The sequence below is a fragment of the Myotis yumanensis genome, unplaced genomic scaffold, assembly GCF_028538775.1.
Source record: "Myotis yumanensis isolate MYYU_CA2020_CCGP unplaced genomic scaffold, mMyoYum1.0.hap1 SCAF_5, whole genome shotgun sequence".
Taxonomy (NCBI): Eukaryota; Metazoa; Chordata; class Mammalia; order Chiroptera; family Vespertilionidae; genus Myotis; species Myotis yumanensis.
Genome location: NW_027223756.1, coordinates 77,937,191 through 77,961,175, shown reverse-complemented (window position 1 = coordinate 77,961,175; position 23,985 = coordinate 77,937,191). Strand labels below are relative to the sequence as shown.

Genomic DNA, 23,985 nt, shown 5'->3' with positions numbered 1-23,985 from the left:
TAAAAATTCTCGCCGAACCGGTTTGGCTCATGGATAGAGCATCGGACTGCGGACTGAGGGGTCCCGGGTTCGATTCTGGTCGGGGCATGTATCTTGGTTGCGGGCGCATCCCCACTGGGAGGCGTGCAGGAGGCAACTGATCGATCTCTCTCATCGATGTTTCTGACTCTCTATCCCTCTCCCTTCTTCTCTGTAAAAAAATCAATAAAATATATATATTAAAAAAAAAAAATTCTCGTGGTGCACCAGTTGGAATGGCTGCCCTGTTGGAGGCCATCCACCAGGGCTACACAGGTGCCCCTGCCCCTGTGCGCTCAGATTTCATCAAACCCCAACCAGCAAGTATGTATAACAAGGTTACCAACATCGTAAAACACAAAAGCTTGGTCCTTTTATTTTTCAATCCTCAGCGGAGGACACGTTCATTGGTTATTTTAGAGAGAGAAACGTCGACCTGAGAGAGCAACATCGATCTGTTGCCTCCTGCACACACCCCAACTGGGGCTGGGGTATTAAACCCGAAACCTAGGTATGCACCCTGGCCGGGAATCACACCCACAACCCTTTACAGGGACATCGCTCCAACCAAGTCACACTGGCCAGGGCTTTTTAAATGTTTCCAGGTCACCTCCACCTTCCAGGCACAGCCCTCTTGGCCACTCGGTGCCTACCAGCTCTGGACAGGCCCAGCCAAGAGAACACTTGCCCCAGAGTTTAAGATACAGATGTGGGTTCAGGGAGCTCTGTGCTGGGTCTACATAAGGGGGGACCCCACAGCCAGGCCCGCAGCAGGGCTGGTGAGGACAGTCGGGTGAGGGGCAGGCAGTTGTCCCCAATAAGAACAGGCCACCTGGGCCTTGGGGAGAAGGGTCAGGGTGCTGCCTGACCCCTCACTCCACTGACTGGTCCTCTTTGCAGGGGGCGGACAGGGGGGTGCAAAAACTGGAGTGAGCGATTCAATGGCAAAAGGCCGCACCCCTTAATCCAGGGAAGAAAATGGACTTTCCAGGCCAAAGGAAGACGGGACAGTCACCCATCCTGCTCAATGATGAAGGACCCTTTCCACATTCCTACTGCAACCAAAATGACCACTAGGGCCTTTCTGAACAATTACCCGAGAGCCCAGGAAGGCCACCCTTCCTCGTGGCCCAGGCTTTCCACATCCTAACAGCCAGCCTGAGTGGCAAGGACAGGGCACACCTGCCTTTCAGTCCTCAAGGTCATGTGGACAAGAAAGGACACCAGCAGCTGTGTCCCAACAGAAACCAGCTCCTGTCAAACTGCAAACCCAGCCTGGCCACCGGGACTTACCACGGCCAAGGGCAGACAGCGGCTGCTGCACACGGTGGGCAGCCTCAGCCCCACATTACCCAGCGCTGCCCGGGGACGAGGGTTTTCCCAGAACCGTGCTAGGTGAGAGGCTGGCAGGAAACACACCTCTTGGTGAGGGACCCTGGCACCCCAGCTCCACACGCCCCACCCCCCTGCTGCAGTCACTCCAACAGCTCAGCGGTCTCCCAGGGACCCACACGGTCACAATCCAGAATGCTCCAGCACAGACGGAGCCGCCGGCAACTGCCCTGTCCCCCAGGGCTGATCGCCAGGTCAGGGCTTATTGGGAGCTCTTCCTAGGGACCCACATCGATCACAAGGTGGAAACCAATGTTCCACTATTCCGCGCAGAAAGGACAGGCGTCAGAGAACAGAGCAGCAGTCTCTTTTTTCCTTTTTTTTTTAATGGATGAATTTCAAAGAACTCATCCCTTTCCTAGGACAAATGACCAGGAAGGGGCTGGGCTATATTAGTGCAACAAAGAGGAAGGCTTGCCCGGACACAAGCGCTCCCCGGACATCTTGAGGACGAGCTCTCTTCAGCCCAGGCTAGCCACTGAGTGGGGTCATGGACACTGGCTATGAGAAACGACCAGAGAGAACGGCCCTCTCTCACCCTGCCCCACCCTCCCCGGGACGCTGAGCTGGAGGCCACCGTCTCCCACCCTGTCTCCAGGCTGGGAGCTAAGGCACCAGGGCAGCGGGAGCTAGAGCCCCCATCCAGGGCTGGCGGGACCCCCGGGCGCATCAGCAGGCCAGCAGCTTGCTGCCCTCCACCTGCAGGCCTTTGCTCAGGAGAAAGGCGTCCTGCTTGGGGTCACGACCCAGGAAGAGCTTCAGCATGACGCTGGCGTCCTCGGAGCCACCCGGTCTCAGGATGCAGCTTCTGTAGTCCAAGCCGACCTGCAGGGGGGAAGAGGGGCGGGGCTGGTCGAGGGTCCTCCAGCATCCCTCCCCGGCTCCCAGGGGGCCTATGGGCGCCCACATCAACATCACGAGGGAGTGTGTGCTGACACTTTGATGGGGATCTCAGAGCAAGTGTGCAAGTGTGTGTGTAAGACTGAACGTGCACACAGTGTGCATGCAGGACCCCTTCAGGACAGGGGTGGCTGAGCCTCTGCTGTGACTAAACAAAGGGCTGGGAAACTGGCTGAGCCCCGAGCCTTATAGGGTCTCAGGTGGAGGCCTGAAGAGCCAAAGGAGGGCCCCACTCTGCCCAGGGCCTTGCCCTGCCAGGGCTGCTGCACAGGCTCTCAGGCCGAGGCCATGGACACCTGCTCTTGGTCCTGGGCAGTGGGGAGCAGCCCTGGACGTCCTCCCCTCACCTTGCCATTGAGGACGCCCTCCTGCTTGAAGCGTGTGTGGAACATGTCCATGGAGTACACCTCGCTCCACAGGTAGCCGTAGTACTGTGCATCGTAGCCGCCCGCCAGGTGGCCGAAGGTCGCAGGCATGTTGGTCCCTGGGAAGACACATGAGGCTATTGCTGTGCCCTGGCCTGGTCCCCGACTCCCCCTAATAAGAGGGGGTTTCAGAGCAGCCACATCAGAGACACTCGCACCTGGAAGGGGGAACCTGCCCTGACACTTCCAGAAAGCAGGGCCAGGGGAGTGGGCCAGAGGAACTCAATCAACCTGTGCCTGGCAGCTGCCGACGTGCAGAGGGCTCACCTGCAGCATTTCAGCAACGCAAGCTGCCACCGCCCAGGGTTCAATGTTGGGGGACCCTGGGGTAAGGCAAGGCTCGTCCACACAGCAGAGAACATGCGTCGATTAAGACACTTTTGAAGGGTTTTTAAATGCTCAAGAAACAGTAAACCAATGCAACGCTATTTACATTAAATCTCAATTACCTTCATGTATGTTTATTGAGTGTGCTCATATGTACATATGTACAAGGACACACAGGCACACGGAGGATACACATCAAAACCTTATCTACTGCCCTAACCGGTTTGGCTCAGTGGATAGAGTGTTGGCCTGTGGACTATAGGGTCCCGGGTTCAATTCTGGTCAAGGGCATGTACCTTGGTTGCGAGCACATCCCCAGTAGGGGGTGTGCAGGAGGCAGCTGATCGATGTTTCTCTCTCATCAATGTTTCTAACTCTCTATCCCTCTCCCTTCCTCTCTGTAAAAAATCAATAAAATATATTTTTAAAAAACAAAAATAACCTTGTCTACTGTCATCCCCAGAGTATGAGATCACTCGTATTTCCTGCGCCTCCGGCTTTTCACAAAGCCTTGTGTGGGAGGTCGCCCGAGGAGGCGCAGGAAGGCACAGTGGACATGGAAGGGACATGTAACCAGTGAGGAAGGATGGAGTCACCCACACCTACTGCCCATCAGGCTCCGCACTGGAGCCAAGGGCTGGGAACACAAAGCAGGAGGGAGGCCAGGGGCCGCCTGCTTCTCTCGGGTAAGCTGAACCTATAAACCGTCCCAACTCCCTTCAAGCAGCACGAGGTCTTTTCTGACCCAGAGGACAGAGACCCCCTAACCTCCAAGGTGGCCAGGCCCACGGGCAGCTACCTGGCGTGGCTGGGACCCCAAGGATCTCCTGGCAGAGGCGGGAATACTCCTCGGCTGGCTCGGCGGCTTTCTGCGTGTGCAGGGCCTGGTCCACCTTGGCCAGGACGATCTGGCGCAGGTTGAAGAGACCTAGTCAGGAGGAAGGAGATGGGAGGCTGGCCCCGTGCTCTGCCCAGCCCTCCAGTCGGGGTGGCCCAAAATCCCCGCGGGCATACCCGGGCCTCGCAGGCTGCAGCACGGGCACCAAGAACTCCCCTATTTCCCTGGCCTCAGGGCCTGAGGGATGGGGACTACAGGTGGCCCCGGGCTGGCCGGGGCCTCACCGAGGCAGGGCGCGTTAGGACACACCTGTGTTGGCCTGCCGGGACTTGATGAGCTTCTCGAGCAGCTCCTGGGGGATGGCGCTGCCCGTCCTGTAATGCTGCGACATCCGGAGCAGCGGCTCCTTCTCCCAGACCCAGTTCTCCAGCATCTGAGAAGGCGCCTCCACAAAGTCACGCTCCACATGCGTCCCGCTGAACATGGCAAACTCCGCCTGTGGGGACGGGGCAGAGAGCCCAGGCATGCCATACCCTGCTTGGCCAGCTCCCGTCCACCTGGCCTTATCTGGCACACAGGTCACGGCACACCTGGGCGGGTGGATAACATCCTAGGCGGGGCCTTTCCTCCTCCACACCATGAGGCGTGGCCGAGGATGGGGACTATCACGTTTCTCTGGGCAGCTGCTGGCTGACCTGTCTCAGCCAGGGACACACAGGGAGGCAGAGAGCACCCATGTTCCCTGCTGGCCACCCAGCTTCCCTCTCCCACCCACAAAGCCAGCACTCTCAAAAAGCCTGTCCCCCAAAGGCCAAAGCCTGGAAACAGTGGAACCTGATGACAGATGCTGGAAGGTACACTGTATTCTTGTCCACTTTAGTGTGTCTGAGATTTTTCCTGAAAAATAGCACTTGATCCAGTGCAGCCAAAACCTGGGTCTGGCAGCTAATCAGCCAAACAAGCTGCTGAGAGATTTAACCAGTTAAGTGCCACGATACTTTGAATTTAATTACAGAAGGCCCGCCGCTTGCGTCTATAGACGCTTGTGGCAGCTAACTGGTTAAGGAGTCCTATCCTGGCCCTCGGTGAGGCAGGGGGCCTAGGAGAGGAGGACACATGGTCACATTCATAGTGGCCCATCCACACTCTGGAACATGACTCGGCCATGAAAAGGAGTGAGGCACCAACACTCACTACAACATGGATGGACCTGCACACATGATGCTCAGTGAGAGAGGCCAGACACAAAAGGCCACACAGTGTGTGAGTCCATCAGTGTGATATGTCCAGGACAGGCACATCCAGAGAGAGAGAATGGATTAGTGGCTGCCAGGGGCTGGGGAGGGGGTGGACAGAGTGGGGAGTGACAGCTAATACGCAAGGAGGATCTTTTGGGGGCGATGGAATATTACAGAACTGGACAGTGACGATGGCTGTACACCTTGGTGAATGGACTAAAAATCACTGAGCACCCAGTTCCCACCCACTCCCGTTTAGCCCCCAAGCACATTTTTGTTATCAGGAGGAAGGGCTGACTGTGTGAGAGGGGCCATGCGCACGGCTGGGTCCCGTGGCCCGGACACTAGGCTGGGGGCCCAGAACACCCAGGTGAGTCCTGTCTCTGCCACTGAGGGCCTCTATGGGGAAGCTGCTTCAACTTCCTAAGGCTCCATGTCTGCCCCTCGCCCTCCTCACTGGGCTGAGTGAGTGTGCACTGAACCCAGAGCTACCTCTCACTGGGCTGAGTGAGTGCGCACAGAATCCAGAGCCGCCTCTCACTGGGCTCAGTGAGTGCGCACAGAATCCAGAGCCGGCTCTGTTTCTGGGTCCTGCAACATGTGCTCAGGCTGTCATCGCTGGCTTTCACAGGATCATGCATATTTCTTAATGTGAGCTAGCAGGTCATGAGGCTGGCATGAACACTACTCTAAGCATGTTACATATGTATATTATCTTCACTAACCTAACAGTTCTCTGAGAGCTATTATGGGCTGACTGTGTCTCTCCAAAATTCATATATTGAAATCCTGACCTTCAAGACTTCAGAATATGACTATGCGTGGAGATGGGATCTTTAAGAGGTGATTAAATGAGGTCACTAGGATAGGCCCTAATCCAATACGACCACTGTCTTTTAAGAAAAGATCAGGACACAGACACACACAGGGGGACAATCATGTGAGGACGTGGAAAAACTGGCATCTACACACCCAGGAGAGAGCTCACCAACCCTGCCCACACACTGACCTCGGACTTCCAGCCTCCAGCACCAGGACATCAGGCATTTCTGTTGTTTAACCCACCCCCATGGGGATTTGTGATGGAAATGAATAAACAGGGTATTACCCTATCCATGGCAACGCCACACGAAGAATCCAACACGGAGAAAACTGCCTCCAGACCCACTAACCACCAGGCGCAGGGGGGCGCCCCTGCCTTCTTCCCTGCCAGCCCCTGGCCCCACACGCACCTGAGAGCAGAGCTGGTGCATCACATGCCCAAACTCATGGAAGTAGGTCTCCACCTCATCATGCTGCAGCAGGGAGGGGGCATCCGGGGTGGGCTTGGTGAAGTTGGCCACCATGGCCGCGATGGCGATCTGGCGGCTCCCGTCCTGTCGCAGACAGCCTGGCTGCAGGCCAAAGCAGGCTGCGTGCCCATACTTGCCTTCCCTGGGGATTGTGGGGGGAGGGAGGGGGCAGGGTCAGGCCTGGCTGGGGGTCTGCTCTGCTTGCTAACTGGCCCAGAGGGGTAGCGACCCCAGGCTGGTCCCCAATTCTGCCACTCCCTGACCCTGCATCCCTCCATCAACCCACCTGCCGGCTGAGGCTGACAGACACCCTGAGGGCTCTCAGCGGAGGAGGGAGTGCACACATCCCCAAAGGTATGAACGCTCCTGGCCCCCCACCCTTCCGCCCCAGCTCACACGCACCGGGGGTAGAGGTCCAGGTAGAATTTCCCGATGACCGCTCCTGAGGCCGTGTCCCTCACTGAGTACAGCTTCACGTCTTCGTGCCACACAGCGGCGTGCTCCTCCAGGTCAAAGGTCAGCCCCAGCAACTCCTGGTAGATGCCCAGCAGCCCCCTGGTGACCACCTGCATGGGGAAGTACTCCTTGAGCAGGTTCTGGTCCACGCTGTAGCACGTCTCCTCCACCTGGTTCATGTAGTAGCGCATGTCCCAGGCATTGATCCGCCCATCGAAGTCCAGGCCCCGCTTCTCACACTCGGCCTTCTTCAGCTCCAGGATCACCGCCCGCTCCTGCTCCCCAAGGGGCTTCAGCTTCTGTGCCAGCTCGTCTGGGGGTACAGAGGGGAAAGGCAAGGCTACCTCCCTGCAGCGGGCACACCGGAGCTGCCCATTCTCACCCCCACTTGCTGGCCTTGGCTTTCTCCAGCTGTCAGGGCCCTGGTGCCCCGCATGGGAAGGACGGGCCTGAGACAAAAGCTTAAGGCCAGCACCGTGTCACCCACCGCAGCCCCGGGAGAGATCACAGGTCTCGCTTTCACAAGGAGGAAACAACAGCCACGTGTGAGCTGCTTATCCAGGCCTCACACCCCGAAGGGCAGAGCAGGGCCAGTTGCAGGCCTCGCCTCAGAGCCCCAACGCTCAGCCGTGAGATTAGGATCCCTCAGGTCAAACACAGGGGTCAGAGGCGTCATCGGGACGCCCACCTCAGGGTGGACAGGATGGGGCTCTCAGAGGCACCATTTCGTCACAGTCAAGAACAGCACACGGGAGGCGGAGGAAGGCCGGTTACCTAGGAAAGTGGCCACCGTCTGGCTGGTCTTGGCCATGTTCATCTCCAGGACGTAGTCGGCGTGCGTACCGAAGCCCAGCAGGCTGGACTTCTGGGCCCGCAGGGTCACCAGCTCCCTGAGGATGGCACAGTTCTCCTGGAACCAACAAGTGAGCGGGCCTGTGGGTGCCGCTCCCGCCTGTGGGGATCCCAGGCCAGCATCCAGTCCCTCTAATGGGTCTCAGCAGCTGCAGGGCTTCTCAGGCCCTGGCTGGCTCCGCTCCGCACCCGCTTTCCCTCCCTCCTGCCCTCGGCCTGGGTCTCTACACACTTGTTTCTGTCCTGGCACACGAGCTATCAGCCCTCGGCTCCTTGTGGAAACACAGAGGGTGTGAACCATGAAGGGTGCTGAAGCCGCATGGAAAGCAATGTGGGGCCGGGGCTCTCCAGGGCGGCCTCCAGGAGGCACTGTGCACCGGGTGCCCCCACCAAAGGCCTGGTCCAGGGCTCAAGACTGCACCACATCTCTACCGGCACCTCCGGGCAGCCAACCAGCCAACCAAGCTCATGGGGCCAACACAACATGAAACCCGTCTGATTCACGTGCAGGGAGAGACAGAAGTCCATTCAGAACAGAACACTCTCACAGGCACGGCTGGTGCACAGGAAAGAAACGACACTGGGAAGTTGAGTGGAGAGCTTCCAGTCACATGAGGGGACTCAGGCTGGGGGCCAGCAGTGCCAGCCAGCATGCCATTCCCCTGGGACCTGGAACTCTGCCTCTCAGGTCAAGCCTGGGGGCCAGGATGGGAATGAAGACAAGGGGATGCTAACCCCTATCCAGTCCTGAGTTCGAGACACTCTAAATCAGTGGTTCTCAACCTTCCTAACGCCGCGACCCTTTAATACAGTTCCTCACGTTGTGGTGACCCCCAACCATAAAGTTATTTTCGTTGCTACTTCATAACTGTAATTTTGCTACTGTTATAAATCGTAATGTAAATATCTGATATGCAGGATGTATTTTCATTGTTCACGACCCACAGGTTGAGAACCGCTGCTAACCCCTGCTCTGAGCAGACAGAACAGGCCCAGCGCCTCCCAGGTCCAGACCCGACTGTTCCAAGGACAGAGCCCTGAGGCGGAGCCCCACAGCCGGACCCTGGCACCGCCCTCTCACCTCCTTGCATCGACAGTTGAAGGCTTCCTCCACCTTCCTTCTGGTCTCAGGGACGTGGCATTTCTTCAGGAGAGGAAAGTAGTGAGGGTACTTGAGGGTGACTTTGAATTTCTCATCCTCAGTCTTCTCCAGAGAGTTCAGGAAGTCCTCAGGAAGCCCTCCTGTGAACCAAATTGGGGGGCTTTTAAAGACCAGCGTAGACACAGTGGGAGGGCTGCGCTAGGAATGACCCAGAAGCCCTGACTATGCCCCCACTTGGCAGCAACGCCCCCTTCCCAGCGGCCTAACCTGCTGCGACAGCCCCACTCCTGACCTGTCCTTCCATGTCAGAGAACCGGGTGCAATGCCCTCGGACTGGCACCTTCAGGGTTCCTACCTCCCGGGAAAGGACGGAATGAGCCTAGAACATCTTGTGTCAAAAAGAAGGTGCTCATGCCCAGGCGTGTAGCTCAGTGGTTGAGCATCGACCTATGAACCAGGAGGTCAGGTTTCGGGCTTGATCCCTAGTGTGGGGCACGCAGGAGGCAGCCAATCAATATTCTCTCTCATCATTGATGTTTCTATCTCTCTCTCCCTCTCCCTTCCTCTCTGTCTAAAAATCAATAAAACATATTAATTTTTTTTAGAAAAGGTGCTCAAAGACTAACAGGGATATGGCATGCTTGAATGGGCCCCTTAAGTCATATTAACTTTATGGCAGTTAACTGGTTAAGGAGTCCTATCCTGGCCCTCGGTGAGGCAGGGAACATTTATGAGAAAAGCCAGACACAAAAGGCCACACAGTGTGTGAGTCCATCAGTGTGTCTGCCCATTCTCACCCCCACTTGCTGGCCTTGGCTTTCTCCAGCTGTCAATCTTAGCATCAACATAAATAATGACAGCAGCAGACCATAACCCACTGAATAAAACAGCATCTATAGTCCACAATGATATAGATAAATCAATCAATAAGTGGGGGTACGGGAAAACTCTGACTTATGAGAAAATCAACTAACAAATGTACCAAGATTGATGGAGTTAGAAAGCCACCCATGGGTGCTACACTGGGGGGTGGAAATGTGGTGGGCAGTGGTCTCAAAGCTTCTCTTGAGAAATTACTGATCATGAAGGGAAAGCTGGTCATGTCACAACGGCCACATCTGGCAGACAATCACCTCATCCAGTAATTAAGATTCATGGGCAGGGAGGGGACAGTCGGGGGGAGAGGAAAGGATACATATAGAAAGAGACATGTTGCCTGTGTTTTGGTAAAATAACACCACGTATCCCTTTTGCAAACAGAAAAAAATAAACAAGTGCCACAGCCTTGCTCAGCCGGACCTGCAGACAGGGCCGGACCCTGCCAGGCTGGCCAGACACGTCCCAGCCGCCGCCACCGGCCCCACCCCGCGAGACACGGTCTCTGAGGCCAGGCAGGGCGAACAGTCATCTGCTCCATATGCTGGGGATTCAAGCTGCCCACACAGGAGGCCAGAGGCCAGTCCCACACAGCGAGGCCCTCAGGCTGGACAGACAGACAGCAAGGCAGTCCCATGTACAGTGAGGTTGAGTAGATTCGTTCCTGAATCTCAGAGGCCCGGGATTACCCTTTGGCCAGGAAACATGGCGGCTTTCCTAAATGTCAGGAGCCACATGGTGGGACTTGTTGTCCGGGAAACAGCGGGGGCTGAATGGGAATGAGGGGAGGCGGGGCGTAGTGGTGATCAGTCTGTAAGTCCTTGTTCCGGGAAGTGCGTGTCCCTGGGTCTCTGTGCAGGGCAGCCACCCGCAGTGAGGACTCTGCACCCTGGCCACCTCCAAGGCAAAGGCTACTGGACTCACAGAGCCGGGTCTTACATAACATGACGCCACACTGCAAGACGCACCGCTGGTTAGGACACACAGCCTCGTCAGGGGCTCTCACAGGCTGCAGCATAGCCACTGGCCTGGTTTTCCAAACGGTCAATGTTGGGAAAGACGGGGGGGGGGGGAAACTGCAAAAGGCTGAGCAACTGTTCGATAGGAAAGGAGCCTGACGAGACACAAAACTACGCGGATCCCAGATGGGAGAGCGAGCACCTTGCGGGGAGCTGGTGGGGGAAACCTATCCGCACTCTCCACGGCTCTGTTCGATGCTGTTTCCTGAACATCCCTCTTCCTGCTGAAGCGCCACGAGGCTGACAAGTCACTCTCAGAGGTTCAGAAATAATACACGCACAGCATCAGCAGAGGAGGGGAAGCGGACACTAGCAGAGGGTGAGGACAGGCGAAGAGCGCAGGGCTCTCCACAGCGCCATCCTCGTCACTTTCCCATAGGCGTGACATTTTTCAAAATAAAATATGCAGGAAAAGGGAAGTGGAGAAAAGAGTAAAAACTAGAAAGGACACCTAAGCCCCAATCCTTCAAAATTCCCGCATGCAGCCAGGCTTGGGAACCACTGATTCAGTCTATCCCCTTCATTTTGTAAGATTTTAAACAATAAAAATAATGAAGAGGGGCGAGTGTCAGGTGGATGTCCCAGCAGACAGGGCCAGAACCTGATGTCGCAGGGCCAGAATCTCAACAGACAGAACACGGCCTCTCCAGGAAGGACCTAGAACCGCAGATTAGATTCCAAAACACCGAACACTCCAAGCGGGAAAACCCCCCTTGCCCGGGGGCGTCGAACAAATGCTCGGCCTCCGAGGCGGAGGCAGCGGTCCTGGAGGGTCTCCCCGAGACCGTGCCCCGAGGCTGGCTGAGGACATGGCTGCCTTCCCCACACAGCCCTCCACGTACCCAGCTCCTCTCGTGTAAAGGGCAGGAAGGTGGTGTCCTCATTCAGGTTCTTATTGAAGTCAATGCACAGGAGACTCAGCTTCTTCTTGATGCCTTTGATTTTCTGAGGGAGAGAAGAGCCGTGAGCGGGGAGCACTGCCATTAAGATACCCTCAGGGTTGGGGCTCCCACCGACAGGAGAGGAGGCAGACAAGGTGGGGAAACAGGAGGTTTTCGGCACAAGCACCTGCCTGCTGCGCTGAGCAACCTCATGATGCAGGGATTCGAGGCGTGTCCCCATCTGTTTGGGTCCCCAGCCAAGAGCCTTCTGGACCTCCTACTGAGGAATTATCCCCAGAGTCTGCAGCCTAAGCTTTTGGACATCCCAACCGAGTTCAATGTTTGTCCATCTGGTTTTCAGGAACAGTTTAAAACTGACCCAGCTGGGTGAGGGAGAGACGCAGGGCACAAGGGAAGTGCCTGGGCCCCAGGGTGAATCCTCTGGAAACCCCAGGGCTGCCTGGCGTGGGGCGAGAAGAGGGAATGAGGGTGAAGGCAGACGCCACCCCATCAACCACAGGACTGGGAGCAGCCTCAGTTCCCAGCTGGGCAACAGGGGACGCCTCTCTCTGCGATACTGCGACACAATAAGAAACGTGCATTTGGACTTGGCTCCGTTTCGGACACGTGGATCCTAAACCCTTGGAATTTGCCAAGTGAAAGAGGCCCAGGGGCACAAAAGTGACAGGACCCCTCCCACCACAGCTGAGTTTGTTAACGAGTCCACTTCCAAAACGCCCAGAGTCACAGGATGGATCAAATTTTTAGTCCCACCCCATTCCCCACCTTCTGGGAGGGGAGAGGGGCTGGAGGTTGGAGGTTGAAATGTCTCCAAGGGCCACTGATTTCATCAATCCTGCAAATGTAATGAAACCTCCCAAAAGGATCAGCTCAGAAAGCTCCTGGGGTTGGTGAACACACGCAGACGTGGGGAGAGAAGTGCACCAGGGAGGGCATGGGAGCGCCAAGCCCCTCCCCTTACCGCGGCCTCTGCATCTCTTCCACCTGCTATTGCCGAGTCATAACCTTTACACTGAGCCAGTGATCTTGTGAGTTACGGGTCCTCTGAGTTCTGCAAGCCACTTAGGAAATTAATCTAGTCTAAGGAGGGGTCATGGGACCCTCCAATTCATATCACAGGTCTGAGGTAGGGCCAGGCCTGTGGGGCTGAACCTGACCCTGCGGAACCTGACGCCTTTCCTGGTAAAGTGTCAGAACGGAGTTAACGTGCAGGACACCCAGCCGGTGTCAGAAAGCTCCTTCATGTGGGATCCTCACACATCTGGCATCAGCAGGGAAGCGTGCGGTAGCCTAGTACTGAGGGTGGAGGAGACACAGGAGCAATGAGCTTTTCCTTAATACCACAGCAGCCAACGCATGGGGACAGCTGAATAAGGTGGCATGCAGGGAGGTGCCTGATTCAGCCTGTACTCCCTCCTTCGCTGAGGGAGTCCTGTGACCCTGGGGAAGCCCCCCATGACCCTGGAGAACTGAGAGCAGGGCAGGTGCAGAGAGAGAGCTGCTCTAGACAGATCTCCCACCACAGGGTTCAGGCAGCATTAGGCCAGAGGACGGGCCCTCAGATGGGCGCGGGAAAGCATGGGTCCCCCGCCCCGCCCCCGCCACCCCCACAGCTGGCACTCACTTCTTGAGTTTCCTCTGGCAGGTGGAGCCCATTCCTTCGGCCAAGCTTGATCAGTCGCTCCAGGTACCGCACTGCCTCTGGCCTCAGTGAGTCCTTCTGAACTTTTTCCTAGAATAAGAAAAAGTTCTATTTACAGTGAAGAATCATGTCAGTGCCACAGGCCGAGAGGCAGCAGAGAGACCGGCTCACTCAGATGTTGGTGAGGTTAGGTAAGAGAGTCCAGCCACTCTGGACAACAGGCTGGTGGTTTTTTGAAAAGAGAACCGTATAATGACCGTATGACTCAGCAACTGCCCTCCTGGGCACTTACCCCAGAGAATGAAGCCGTGAGTCCACACAGAACCTGCACCCAGATGCTTGCTTTCTGGCGTGGCACAGACTGAGACCAGCCCAGAGGGCATGCAGCAAGAGAGCCCTTCCAGGGGAATAGGTGAGCGGGCAATACCCTGCTTGTGAGGTCCACTTGGGTCCCACAGAACGATACCCCGGGGAAAGTCAGACAAAGTGCAGATGAGGCCTTTCTGAAGCATTTCTCACAACTGCATGTGGGCCTGCAATTGTCTCAATAAGAATTTCAATGAAAACAACAACAATACAGCTGTGCTTCCCCAGGCCTGCGCCTGCACACGCACCAAAGCACACTGATCCTGAGCCCGACGTGTCAGCACATTTAAAGGGAATGAACGAGCCCTAGCCAGTTTGGCTCAGTGGATAGAGCATTGGCCTGTGGACGAAAGGGACCTGGGTTCGATTCCGGTCAAGGGCACATACCTGGGTTACAGGCTCCTCCCTGGCCCAAGCCCTAGTCAGGTTGCCTGCAGGAGGCAACCAATCGATGTTTCTCTCACATCAACAGTTCTCTCTGTCTTTTTTTTTTTTTAAATATATTTTATTGATTTTTTACAGAGATGAAGGGAGAGAGATACAGAGTTAGAAACATCGATCAGCTGCCTCCTGCACATCTCCCACTAGGGATGTGCCCGCAACCCAGGCACATGCCCTTGACCGGAATCGAACCTGGGACCCTTCAGTCCCCAGGCCGACGCTCTATCCACTGAGCCAAACCGGTTTCGGCTGGTTCTCTCTGTCTTGCCCTCTCTCTTCCACTCTTTCTCTAAAAAAAAAAAACAATGGAAAAATATCCTTGGGTGAGGATTAAAAAACACACAAAAAACCAAAACCCAAAGGGAGTGAATGAGCTGCATGAAGAGCGTGTGTAGTCACCGCTACCAGCCCTCCGTCATCAGCTGTGAAGCTCCCGCTCCTGCTGAGAAGAGCACCGGCTGGAGTGGAGCCCACACTCGTGCTGTGTCGCCAGCACAGGCCACTGGAACCTGCTCACCTCACGAGGGAGATAGGACATCATCTCTGAGTAGCACCCAACAAGGTCAGGAAAGTGCAAGGACACGGTGGATGCGGGAAAGGCGTGTGGAGTCCTAGGATTTTCATACTGTCTTTTTTTTTTATTCCTCTCCATTTGCCTGTCATTTTTTAAAAATATATCTTTTTTAAAAATATATATTTATTGATTTTTTTACAGAGAGGAAGGGAGAGGGAGAAGAAGAGGGATAGAGAGTCCGAAACATCGATGAGAGACATCGATTCAGCTGCCTTCTGCACGCTCCCTACTGGGGATGTGCCTGCAACCAAGGTACATGCCCTTGACCGGAATCAAACCCGGGACCCCAGGCCGACGCTCTATCTACTGAGCCAAACCGGCTAGGGCTGTCTGTCATTCTTTAAATGATTTTTTAAATTGTGGCAAAATAGACATAAAATTTACCACTTTAACCACTTTCAAATGCACAGCTCATTTGGCATTAAGTCCATTTACACTGCTATGCAGTCATCCCCACCTTCCATCTCTAAAACTCTTCAGTTTTCTGCCTTTTTAAAATCAGGGGAGTGCCTGGCCAGTGTGGCTCAGTGGTTGGGAGTCGACCCAGGAGCCAAGAGGCTGCCAGTTTGATTCCCGATCAGGGCCCAGGCCCAGGTTGCGGGCTCGATCCCGTGCAGGGGCAGCCGATTGATGACGTGCCCAGTGCCGTGTCTTCGCAGCACCCTCACCTGCAGCCAGACGATCCTCTGGTACACGTCCTGCCTCATGCTCATCTCCACGTCAAACTCAGACAGCTTCTTGTCTGCCTCTGTGCTGGCTGTCCGAATGTCCTTGGATGGAGAAACGTGCTGGGGGAAGTCCAGGATATTCCTCTGAACTGAAACGGGGAGATAATGGGACAACCGTGAAACAGGGTCCCGGATGGAAACCGGCAAGTGCTGACCTCACACCCCAGGCACAGAGCTCATCCCTCTTTGTTGATCTGTCCTGTGAGCGTTTTCTACACGGGGCCCTGGGCTGGGCACCGGAACAGAGAAATCATTGCTGTCACCCATGTCCTCGGGATCTCATAGTCCAAATAGAAACAGATTTAGCTCATGATGCTCCACGCCAAGGACTGTAACAGGGAAGTATGACAAGACCAGGAGAGGTTGAAGGGATTCCATTCTAGAAAAAGAGCCACGGCTGCTGATAGCTCTATTTTAAATCCACAATTTTATAATTTACAGACCACATTCACACTTTGTTAAATAGAGAAGAAGGGAGTGGCTATAAGAGCATAATTTTAACACAGACCCATGTGACCCAATAATTCTATCCCTAGGTGTCCACCCACAAGAAACAAAAACACACGTCCACACTGAAACCTGGGCACACCTGCTCACAGCAGCAGGATTCGTAACAACCACACAGTGGAAACAATCCACAGCCCCTAACAGTGATTGGATATACAAATGTGGTCCGTCCACATGGGCCTGCGACTCAGCCACGGAAAGGCTGAAGCAGGGACACTCACTACCACGTGGGTGGACACAACATTCAGTGAGAGAAGCCAGACACAAAAGGCCACACAGGGTGGAATCCCATTCATGTGAACTGTCCAGGACAGACAGATCCAGCGATAGCGAGTGGATTCCCGGCTGCTGGAGGAGGGGGATGGGGCTTCTTTTTTGGGGTGACAAAAATATTCTAAAATTAGATCATGGTGATAGTTGGTCAACACTACAAATATACTAAAAACCACTGGTATATATGCTGTCAATAGGTGAAGTACATGGTGTAAGAATTGTCTCAAAAAAACGATTTAAAAAAAGTACACACTGCCCTGGCCCACTTGGTGCAGTAGATGGAGCGTCGGCCTGTGGACTGAGGGGTCCTGGGTTTGATTCCGGTCAGGGGCACATGCCCAGGTTGCAGGCTCAGTCCCTGGTGGGGGCCGTGCAGGAGGCAGCCGATTGATGATTCTCATCATTGATGTTCTATCTCTCTCTCCCTCTCCCTTCCTCTCTGAAATCAATAAAAATATTTTTAATAAAAGCACACTGCATTGGGGAGACCTGAATTCAAATCACAGCTTGGTCACTTCCATGGTCTGGATGCATTTCATTGAAGCATGAAGACCTCTGAGGGCCGGATAAGGACTGACCTGCTCAGCTGACTTGTATTAAACAGTGGGGTCCCCTTGCCCTACCTGGTTTGGCTCAGTGGATAGAGCATCAGCCTGTAGACTGAAGGGTCCCGGGTTCAATTCCAGTCAAGGGCACATGCCTGGGTTGTGGGCTCAATCCCCAGTAGGGGGCTTTGCTGGAGGCAGCCAGTCAATGATTCTCTCTCATCACTGATGTTTCTATCTCTCTCTCCTTCTTCCTTCCTCTCTGAAATCAATAAAAATATATTTTAAAAAAATAAAATAAAATAAACAGTGGGGCCCTGGGTGGACCTGCTGCTGGCTGCCCAAGAACAGCGAAAAGGACAGAACTAGCATCTGGGTTTGGGATCTGCAGACTGACATGCCCTGAGTGCAACATCAAACAGTGCCAAGTGAGGAGTTAATCTAGGCAGCTGGCACAGGAAGCGGGGGCCGGGGAAGGGGCCCCTGTGATCCAGAGTAGTCTGACATCCAGCAACGCAGAGGGTGAGAAGAACTCCAGGCTAAGAGGGGCGGGAACGAGCAAGGGCAAGGCCATGTGGCCAGCAGACAGCCCAGGGAGGGTGAGGAGGGCTGGCAGTGCAGGGCACTGGAGGCCACACCCAGGACTCTGGCCTCCAGAAGCACCAGGAGTCAATTTTAGTTTTCCTTAGAATGACTTGGGCCACTGAGTGGAGGTGGGGTGGAGTGACAGCTGGTAAGTGGGAATTAGCATCCGTTGACCTTCGAGTACCTCTTGTGAGAGAGAAGAAGGGGAGACTGAGGCCCATCTGCCCAAAGTGGGGAAGTGGAAGCAAAGGCAGAACGCAGAGCCCTCACCCCTCGGCCAACACCAGCAAAGCTGACACAGTGAGGCCTCAGGGACGCGTGAGAACCCTGCAGCAGGGATTCCCAATGGTTCCCAAGAAAACGACTTTGCTCGAGATTTGGGGTCAGGGGCTTTCCTGGCTCAGGACGCTGCGCCTCGAGACTTCCCTTGATCTTTTGTCCCCACACTGTCATCCCCTGCACAGGGGGCTCCAGGAAGCAGGGGCTGTAACTATTTAACTGAGCACCTCACTCCTCCCAAAGGAAGCAGACAGACCCTGCAGAGGAGAGAAGCCAGCTGGGGGACGGCGTCGGGTTACCCAAGGCGCAGGGAGGCCTTGGGGAGAAGAAAAGCAAGGGAGCCAAGTTCAGGTCTCAGTTTAGTTCTCAGAGAGAAAACAAATACCCCCTGGGCCTGGAAAGGAGTGAGAAGGGCTCCAGTTTCAAGGCAGGCACCTGAGCCGGCTCTGAGAGGGGTGCTGCGGTCCCCTCTGGGCCCTCAGATGACGTGCTTGTAAGGACGGATCATCCCAGGTGGCCGAGGGGAGCAGGGCGCTCATGGGAATGGGCCACACCTGCCGGGTGCCTTTACCTTTGTCCGCACCTCTTATCCATCACCACCCCAGGGAATGGGTGGCACCACCCCAGGGTGAGGGTCCAGCAGCTCCCTGCCTGGATCCTGACCTGGACTTACCCGTGTAGGACACCTCCACGTCAGCCAGCGCCTTGAGTGTACTCTCGTAGGACACGTCTTCAAACTTCAGGGAGCCCACCTGGTCGTACACGCACTTGGTCTGCTCCATGAGCTCCGCCGTGAGCTCCGCTATTTGCTGGGCATTCAGGTCCCATCTCAGGTAGTTCACCACGGAGCAGGGGGCTGCCTTGTCCAAGACATCGGCTGTGCAGGCTACACAGAGGACAAAACACCACACCAGGCATCTGCTTCACATCCAGAATCCAGAATTCGGGTCAGAGTAACTGGGGGAGGGGGGGATGGGGGGGGCAGTGACGGGGGGCTAATGAGGGACCCCGAAGGACCTGTGTTTCTCTGCAGATGAGCAAGGCCCGAGGGCCTGGTGAGGAGGCACAGGTTGATCAGTCCTCTAGAGAAGGTGATCTGCTCCCCAGGGGACAATGATGTCTGGGGACATCTGAGGTCATCAGGACCGGGAGTAATGCTACTGCTTCGAGGAGGTCGGGGCCAGGGATACTGCTCAATACCCCACAGTGCCCAGGACGGCTCCCCACAGAGAGCGACCCGACCCCAAATGTCAATAGGGGTGAGGTGGAAGGAATACTCAAGGAATACTTTGATTACAGGGTGCCACTCCAGGCCTCCCTGGATGCAATACGTGACATGTGCACTGTATTACCTTTCTAAAATAGGGGAGGACCCTGATTACTGAAACATCCCTAGCCCTGAAGAGCTTCTGGATAGGAGACTGTGGTCTGTACTGACAGCAATCACTTGACAACTTCCGTGTAAGGTTCAGAGTGTAAGATGTTTTGTACTCTTCCCCTCTCTGAATTCTCAGACAGTGCTGTAGTCTGCATTTGCCTGTCTTAGGAGATGAATCCTGAGATTTGGAGAGTTCAAGTGATCTCATAGGCCAGTGGTCGGCAAACTGCGGCTCGAGAGCCACATGCGGCTCTTTGGCCCCTTGAGTGTGGCTCTTCCACAAAATACCGACCTGTGCTCATGGGCCACGAAGTTTCAGTCGCACTGTATGTGCGCGCCCACACGTGGTATTTTGTGGAAGAGCCACACTCAAGGGGCCAAAGAGCCGCATGTGGCTCGCGAGCCGCAGTTTGCCGACCACTATCATAGGCAACAAGTGGTAGAGGTGGGGTTCACGCCCACTGTCTGATTGTGCTCCCACACTGTTAACTAGTGCACTGTACTCGCCTCACCTTTGTAAATCTGCACATCTGGTTGTCAGGCCTCCCTGTCCCCTCTCCCCTACTCCACCCTGCACTCAGGATTCAAGTTCAAACCTTTCTGAGCAACAGCATGGATGGACCTGGAGAGCATTATGCTAAGTGAAATAAGCCAATCAGAGAAAGATAAATATCACACGATCTCACTCATTTGTGGGATATAATGAACAACATAAACTGATGAACAAAATAGATCCAGAGACAGAGAAGTATAGAACAGACTGTGGAATCTCAGAGGGTGGGTGGGTGGGAAGAGATCAACCAAAGACCTTGTATGCATATGTGCGTAACCCATGGACATAGACAATAGGGTGGTGAAGGCCTGGGGTGGGGGATGAGGGTGAGCTAGAAGGGGTCAATGGGGGGAAAAGAGGGCATATGTAATACTTTCAATAATAAGGATTTAATTTAAAAAGAAAAGTTCAAACCTTTCATGAAAGTCTATACCTACCTGATTTCATACAGCCCATTTCACATGGGAGGTGGTATGTGGCAGCCAACGCTAAACCATGTGCGCCCTTATATCGCAGTTTGCTGACCCCTGGTCTACATTGTCCAAACTCTACTGAGTCCCGTATGGCAGGTCTGGCCAGCTGGTTTTACCAACTGCTCTGGTTTTACCAGCCACACTGGCTTTCTCCAGTCTCCAGGGCCTTCCTACTGGCTGTCTCCTCTGTCCTGAGCCCTCACCCTGCCGGTCTTCCCTTCCGCATTCCTTTCTCAGGAAGACCCTGTAGATCTGGAATGGCTACACCTGTCCCAAATTACTTGAGTTATTAAAGAGTGGGTGTGGAATGCACCATAAACAAGGGGGTGGCTCCCGGAAACACCCAGCTGCCTCATTTTCCCCTTCTGGACAGCCAGGAGTTGAGCAGGGCCAAAGTGTCCTGGACTCCCCATCCTGTGAACACTAGGGACCTTTGCAAGGTGCTGCTGGCTCAAACCTGTGTTTGGTATCTTTGGGGTAGTTTTTGAACAGCACTATCAACATTGGGGGCCGGGTCATTCTATGGGCTGGGGCCGTGCTGGGCATTCTGGGGTGCTGAGCAGCATCCCTGCCCGCCCCCCCCCCCCCCAACTCTATGCCAGGAGCATTCCCAGTCATGACAACCACAGATGTCCCCAGGCATTGCCCAGGGCCCCGGGGGTGGTACAATCATCCTCGCTGAGAACCACTGATATATACTAAGAGGGAAAAGGAAAGCCTTTAGGTCAGCACAGGTCAGATTTTCTGGCCAAAAGACTGCTTCGAACTTCAGAAAAAATCTTTCTGTTTGCAGAGCATTTTGAATTTCAGAAGTGCCAGAAAGGGATTGTAGGTCTGTATCAAATTTGGTGGTAAAGGGCTCCAGAAGCTCCGGAAAGCTGGGAGATCCACATGAGCTGGAAGGGTCAGGAAAACCTCCTGGAGGAGCTAGAATTTGAAAAACTTGAGCAGACGCCTTCATTCCATAAATGTTTACTGATTACCACCTACGTGCCTGGTCCCCAAGCTAACAATCCTCCAGCGAACAAGGCAGACAACGTTCTCTGCCGTCCTGAGTCCTTCACAACCCTAGTTGCAATTACTATTATTAATACAATTATCATCATCACCATTGCAATGAGCTGGAGAAAGAACTGGGAAGGCCAGGTGGGCAAGGGAAAATTCCAGGAGGCAACACACAACAACCTGGGCGATTTTCTAAAATACCGTAAACAGGTCCTATCGCCCCCAATGAAAACCCGTCCATAGTGCCCATCTGCCTTTAAAATAAAAGCTGTAGTCTAGCCAAAATGACCTATTACTCTCCAAATGTGTTACCCGTGTTCCTGCCTCCAGGCTTTTGCCCTCAGGGTTACAGCCAACTGCGACGCTCCTGCCCCAGGTCTTGGCAGAGAGCGGCTTCTCCCCATCCAGTCCAAGACGAAACGCCACCCCCTCCGAGAAGCCCTCCAGGACTGCCCTCTCTAAAAAAAAAAAAAAAAGCGCCACCAGCCCCCGCACGGACTGACCACTCTCTAAAGCCCTCGCTTGCTTCTTTGCTTGCTGACCGTCTGTCTCGGGCTCTGGAACTCCGTCTAGAACTCATGGTCTCTCCCAGAGTCCACTCCGGGGCCCGACCCGTCCTTAGCAGAAGCCACGAGAAGTTGGCTGAATGAGCGAAGCGCTGGAAAAGCTGGTTCATTCATCTGCCCCGGAGGGCACGAGGTCGCGGGCTCGCCGACACCTCTGCAGGGCCCCGGTCACTCGCGGGTCACTGGGCTCCGCTCTTAGGCCTAAGTCCCGACGCCCATACGCACGCGAGGGTGCAGGGGGCTCCTGGATCCCGCTAGCGGGGCCGCACAGAGAGGTGGCCGGTACCTGCAGGGGGCTTCATGGCGGCTGGCGGGCGCGTGTGCACTGTGGCCCTCTCCCTCCACCTGGTCTGCGTCGGTCTGGCTCAGCCGCGTCCGCAGGTCTCCTCCGTCCGCTCCGCGGCCGCGGTGGCAAGTGAGGCACCCACCGCCCGGCGGGCCCACTGAACGCTGGGAGGAGGGTACGGCGCAAGCTCACTCCACCCCCACCCTCCGCGCGCGCGCGCGCGCACGCACGAGGGAGAGAAAGACACAAACGAGACGGCAACTGGGACGGAGACAGATGGCTGGCACCTCTGAGCCTCTGAGCGTTTGCAGCTCTCTGCTGGTCCTTTGCCTGGGCTCCTAGTCCCGGAATGAATTAGTACCTGCATCCTTTCCTCCTTAAAGAGAAAAGAAAAGAAACGTAAGCAATTCAGCATCACCAAGGAAGCCTCAATAAACGGATCCAAACTTCAAACAATAGGTGTTTTGGAACGGTGCAGTAACCTGACCTATATCTAGTGTTGTGGGTTAAAACAAAACAAAAAAAAATTTGAACTGTTTAAGGCACCCAGAAAGAAAAATTTATTAGAATTGCAAAAAAAGAAAAGAAAATCCTTTTATTTCTGCAGAAGAATTAAAATAATCCAGGGTGATAAATGTTCATGCGCTTTTTAAAAAAATATATTTTATTGATTTTTTACAGAGAGGAAGGGAGAGAGATAGTTAGAAACATCAATGAAAGAGAAACATCGATCAGCTGCCTCCTGCACATCTCCCACTGGGGATGTGCCTGCAACCCAGGTACATGCCCTTGACCGGAATAGAACCTGGGACCCTTCAGTCCGCAGGCCGAGGCTCTATCCACTGAGCCAAACCGGTTTCGGCTGTTCATGCGCTTTAAATAGGATAAAAATGAATCGGGAGGACACTTCTGGCATCTTTTAATACTAATGGTGGGCAGTTCTGAGTCATCCTAGGGAATTTCTCATCACTCATCCTCTATTAAGTGCACCGAGTTTAATTCTACTTCAGTCTTCATTTTCACTGTTCCCTGTACCTGAAGTGTTTCTCCTCGTCCTCCAAATCCACATTTTAAAGAAAGGCCCTCCCTAACCATCCTGGCCAACTTATCTCCCCAATCACAACACCCCATTTTTCTTCAAATCGCTTGCCATTAAGTGAAATTCATTAATTTATGTCCTAGTTTACTATTTGATAATCTGTCTGTTGTAGGCAGTTAGACAGACAAGAGTAGAGCAAGGACAAAGGGCCAGATACAGCAGGTCACCAGGGTGGAAAGCCCAGACAATCAATTGTAGGGTGGGACCTTTTTTTCCTCCTGTAGCATATCAATGGTCAAGCATTTGGACCCCCTGATCTTTGCTCCCTAGAGATAACATCTGTGCCTCAGTTTATTTCAGCTCCAGGCCCAGGTAAGCAACAAAGACAGCCTTGGCTGACCTCAGGACCAGCAGCATTGAATAATGTCCCCCTGGTGCCAGCCAATCAATCAGTGGAGAGCACAAACCTGAAAGGACACAGATGAAAAACTGCTGAATATTCATTGAGATCTTCCCCTGGGACTTCCCCCAAACTCTGCAACCTTAGAACTCTTAGGATGGAGGACCCAGTGCATTCTCCCTCCAGGGAGCACACCCTTGCCTTTCCCTTTTCCCCTCCCCTTCCCCGCCCCAGGTACCTTACCATTAGCTTCCTCACTCTCAACTTCCAAGGGCCTTTTCTTTACTTCTATAACTTGTTTCCTTAAGCCCATTTCTTCTGGAAATTATTTCTTCTGTCTCTGTGATTTACCAAATATATGTTCTCTTCAAGTTTGGGTGTTGGCTCTGAATTCCTTGCTAGCCAAAACCAAAGTACCCAGGTTGCTGAACTCAGGTTTGGTCTGACCTCCATGGGTCAGATACCTGATGTCATTCCGACCGCCTATAACACGTCCACCCTGATACAATATAATGAGGGCAAACACTTTGCTGGTCTTTACAGTTAGCTTGCAATAAATATTTGTTGACTACTAGGCACCTGCTGTGAACAACCTCTATATTCCTTTACGTCTTAGGGGTTGAATGAACGAAAGACTGAATTTGTGGGTGAGTGGGTGAACGGGTAGGTGAATAAATGAGCAAAGGTAGTGGGTAACAGTTGCTCGCA

General features: G+C 54.3%; 1 protein-coding gene across 1 annotated transcript; it reads right to left on the bottom strand.

Moving 5' to 3' along the window:
• Positions 1-1,722: 1,722 nt before the first annotated feature.
• On the bottom strand, positions 1,723-22,019 carry THOP1 (thimet oligopeptidase 1). The gene is made up of 13 exons (XM_070413872.1): positions 21,839-22,019; positions 18,251-18,463; positions 15,329-15,477; positions 13,262-13,369; positions 11,578-11,680; positions 8,820-8,980; positions 7,661-7,796; positions 6,833-7,199; positions 6,371-6,572; positions 4,210-4,396; positions 3,862-3,990; positions 2,658-2,794; positions 1,723-2,235 (listed from the first exon to the last, which is right to left on the bottom strand). Exons 1-13 carry the CDS (start codon positions 21,852-21,854, stop codon positions 2,080-2,082), a joined length of 2,064 nt encoding a protein of 687 aa, XP_070269973.1. The 5' UTR covers positions 21,855-22,019; the 3' UTR covers positions 1,723-2,079.
• Between the last annotated feature and the right edge of the window lie 1,966 nt (positions 22,020-23,985).

What these genes read in the sequence shown, in the direction of transcription:
- THOP1 (XM_070413872.1), bottom strand. An exon ending in TGCACCAGCTCTGCTCTCAG is followed by an intron (nt 4,397 to 6,370) that starts GTGCGTGTGGGG and finishes CCGTCCCCACAG; the next exon opens with GCGGAGTTTGCCATGTTCAG. An exon ending in AGGGCGTCCTCAATGGCAAG is followed by an intron (nt 2,236 to 2,657) that starts GTGAGGGGAGGA and finishes TCCCCCCTGCAG; the next exon opens with GTCGGCTTGGACTACAGAAG.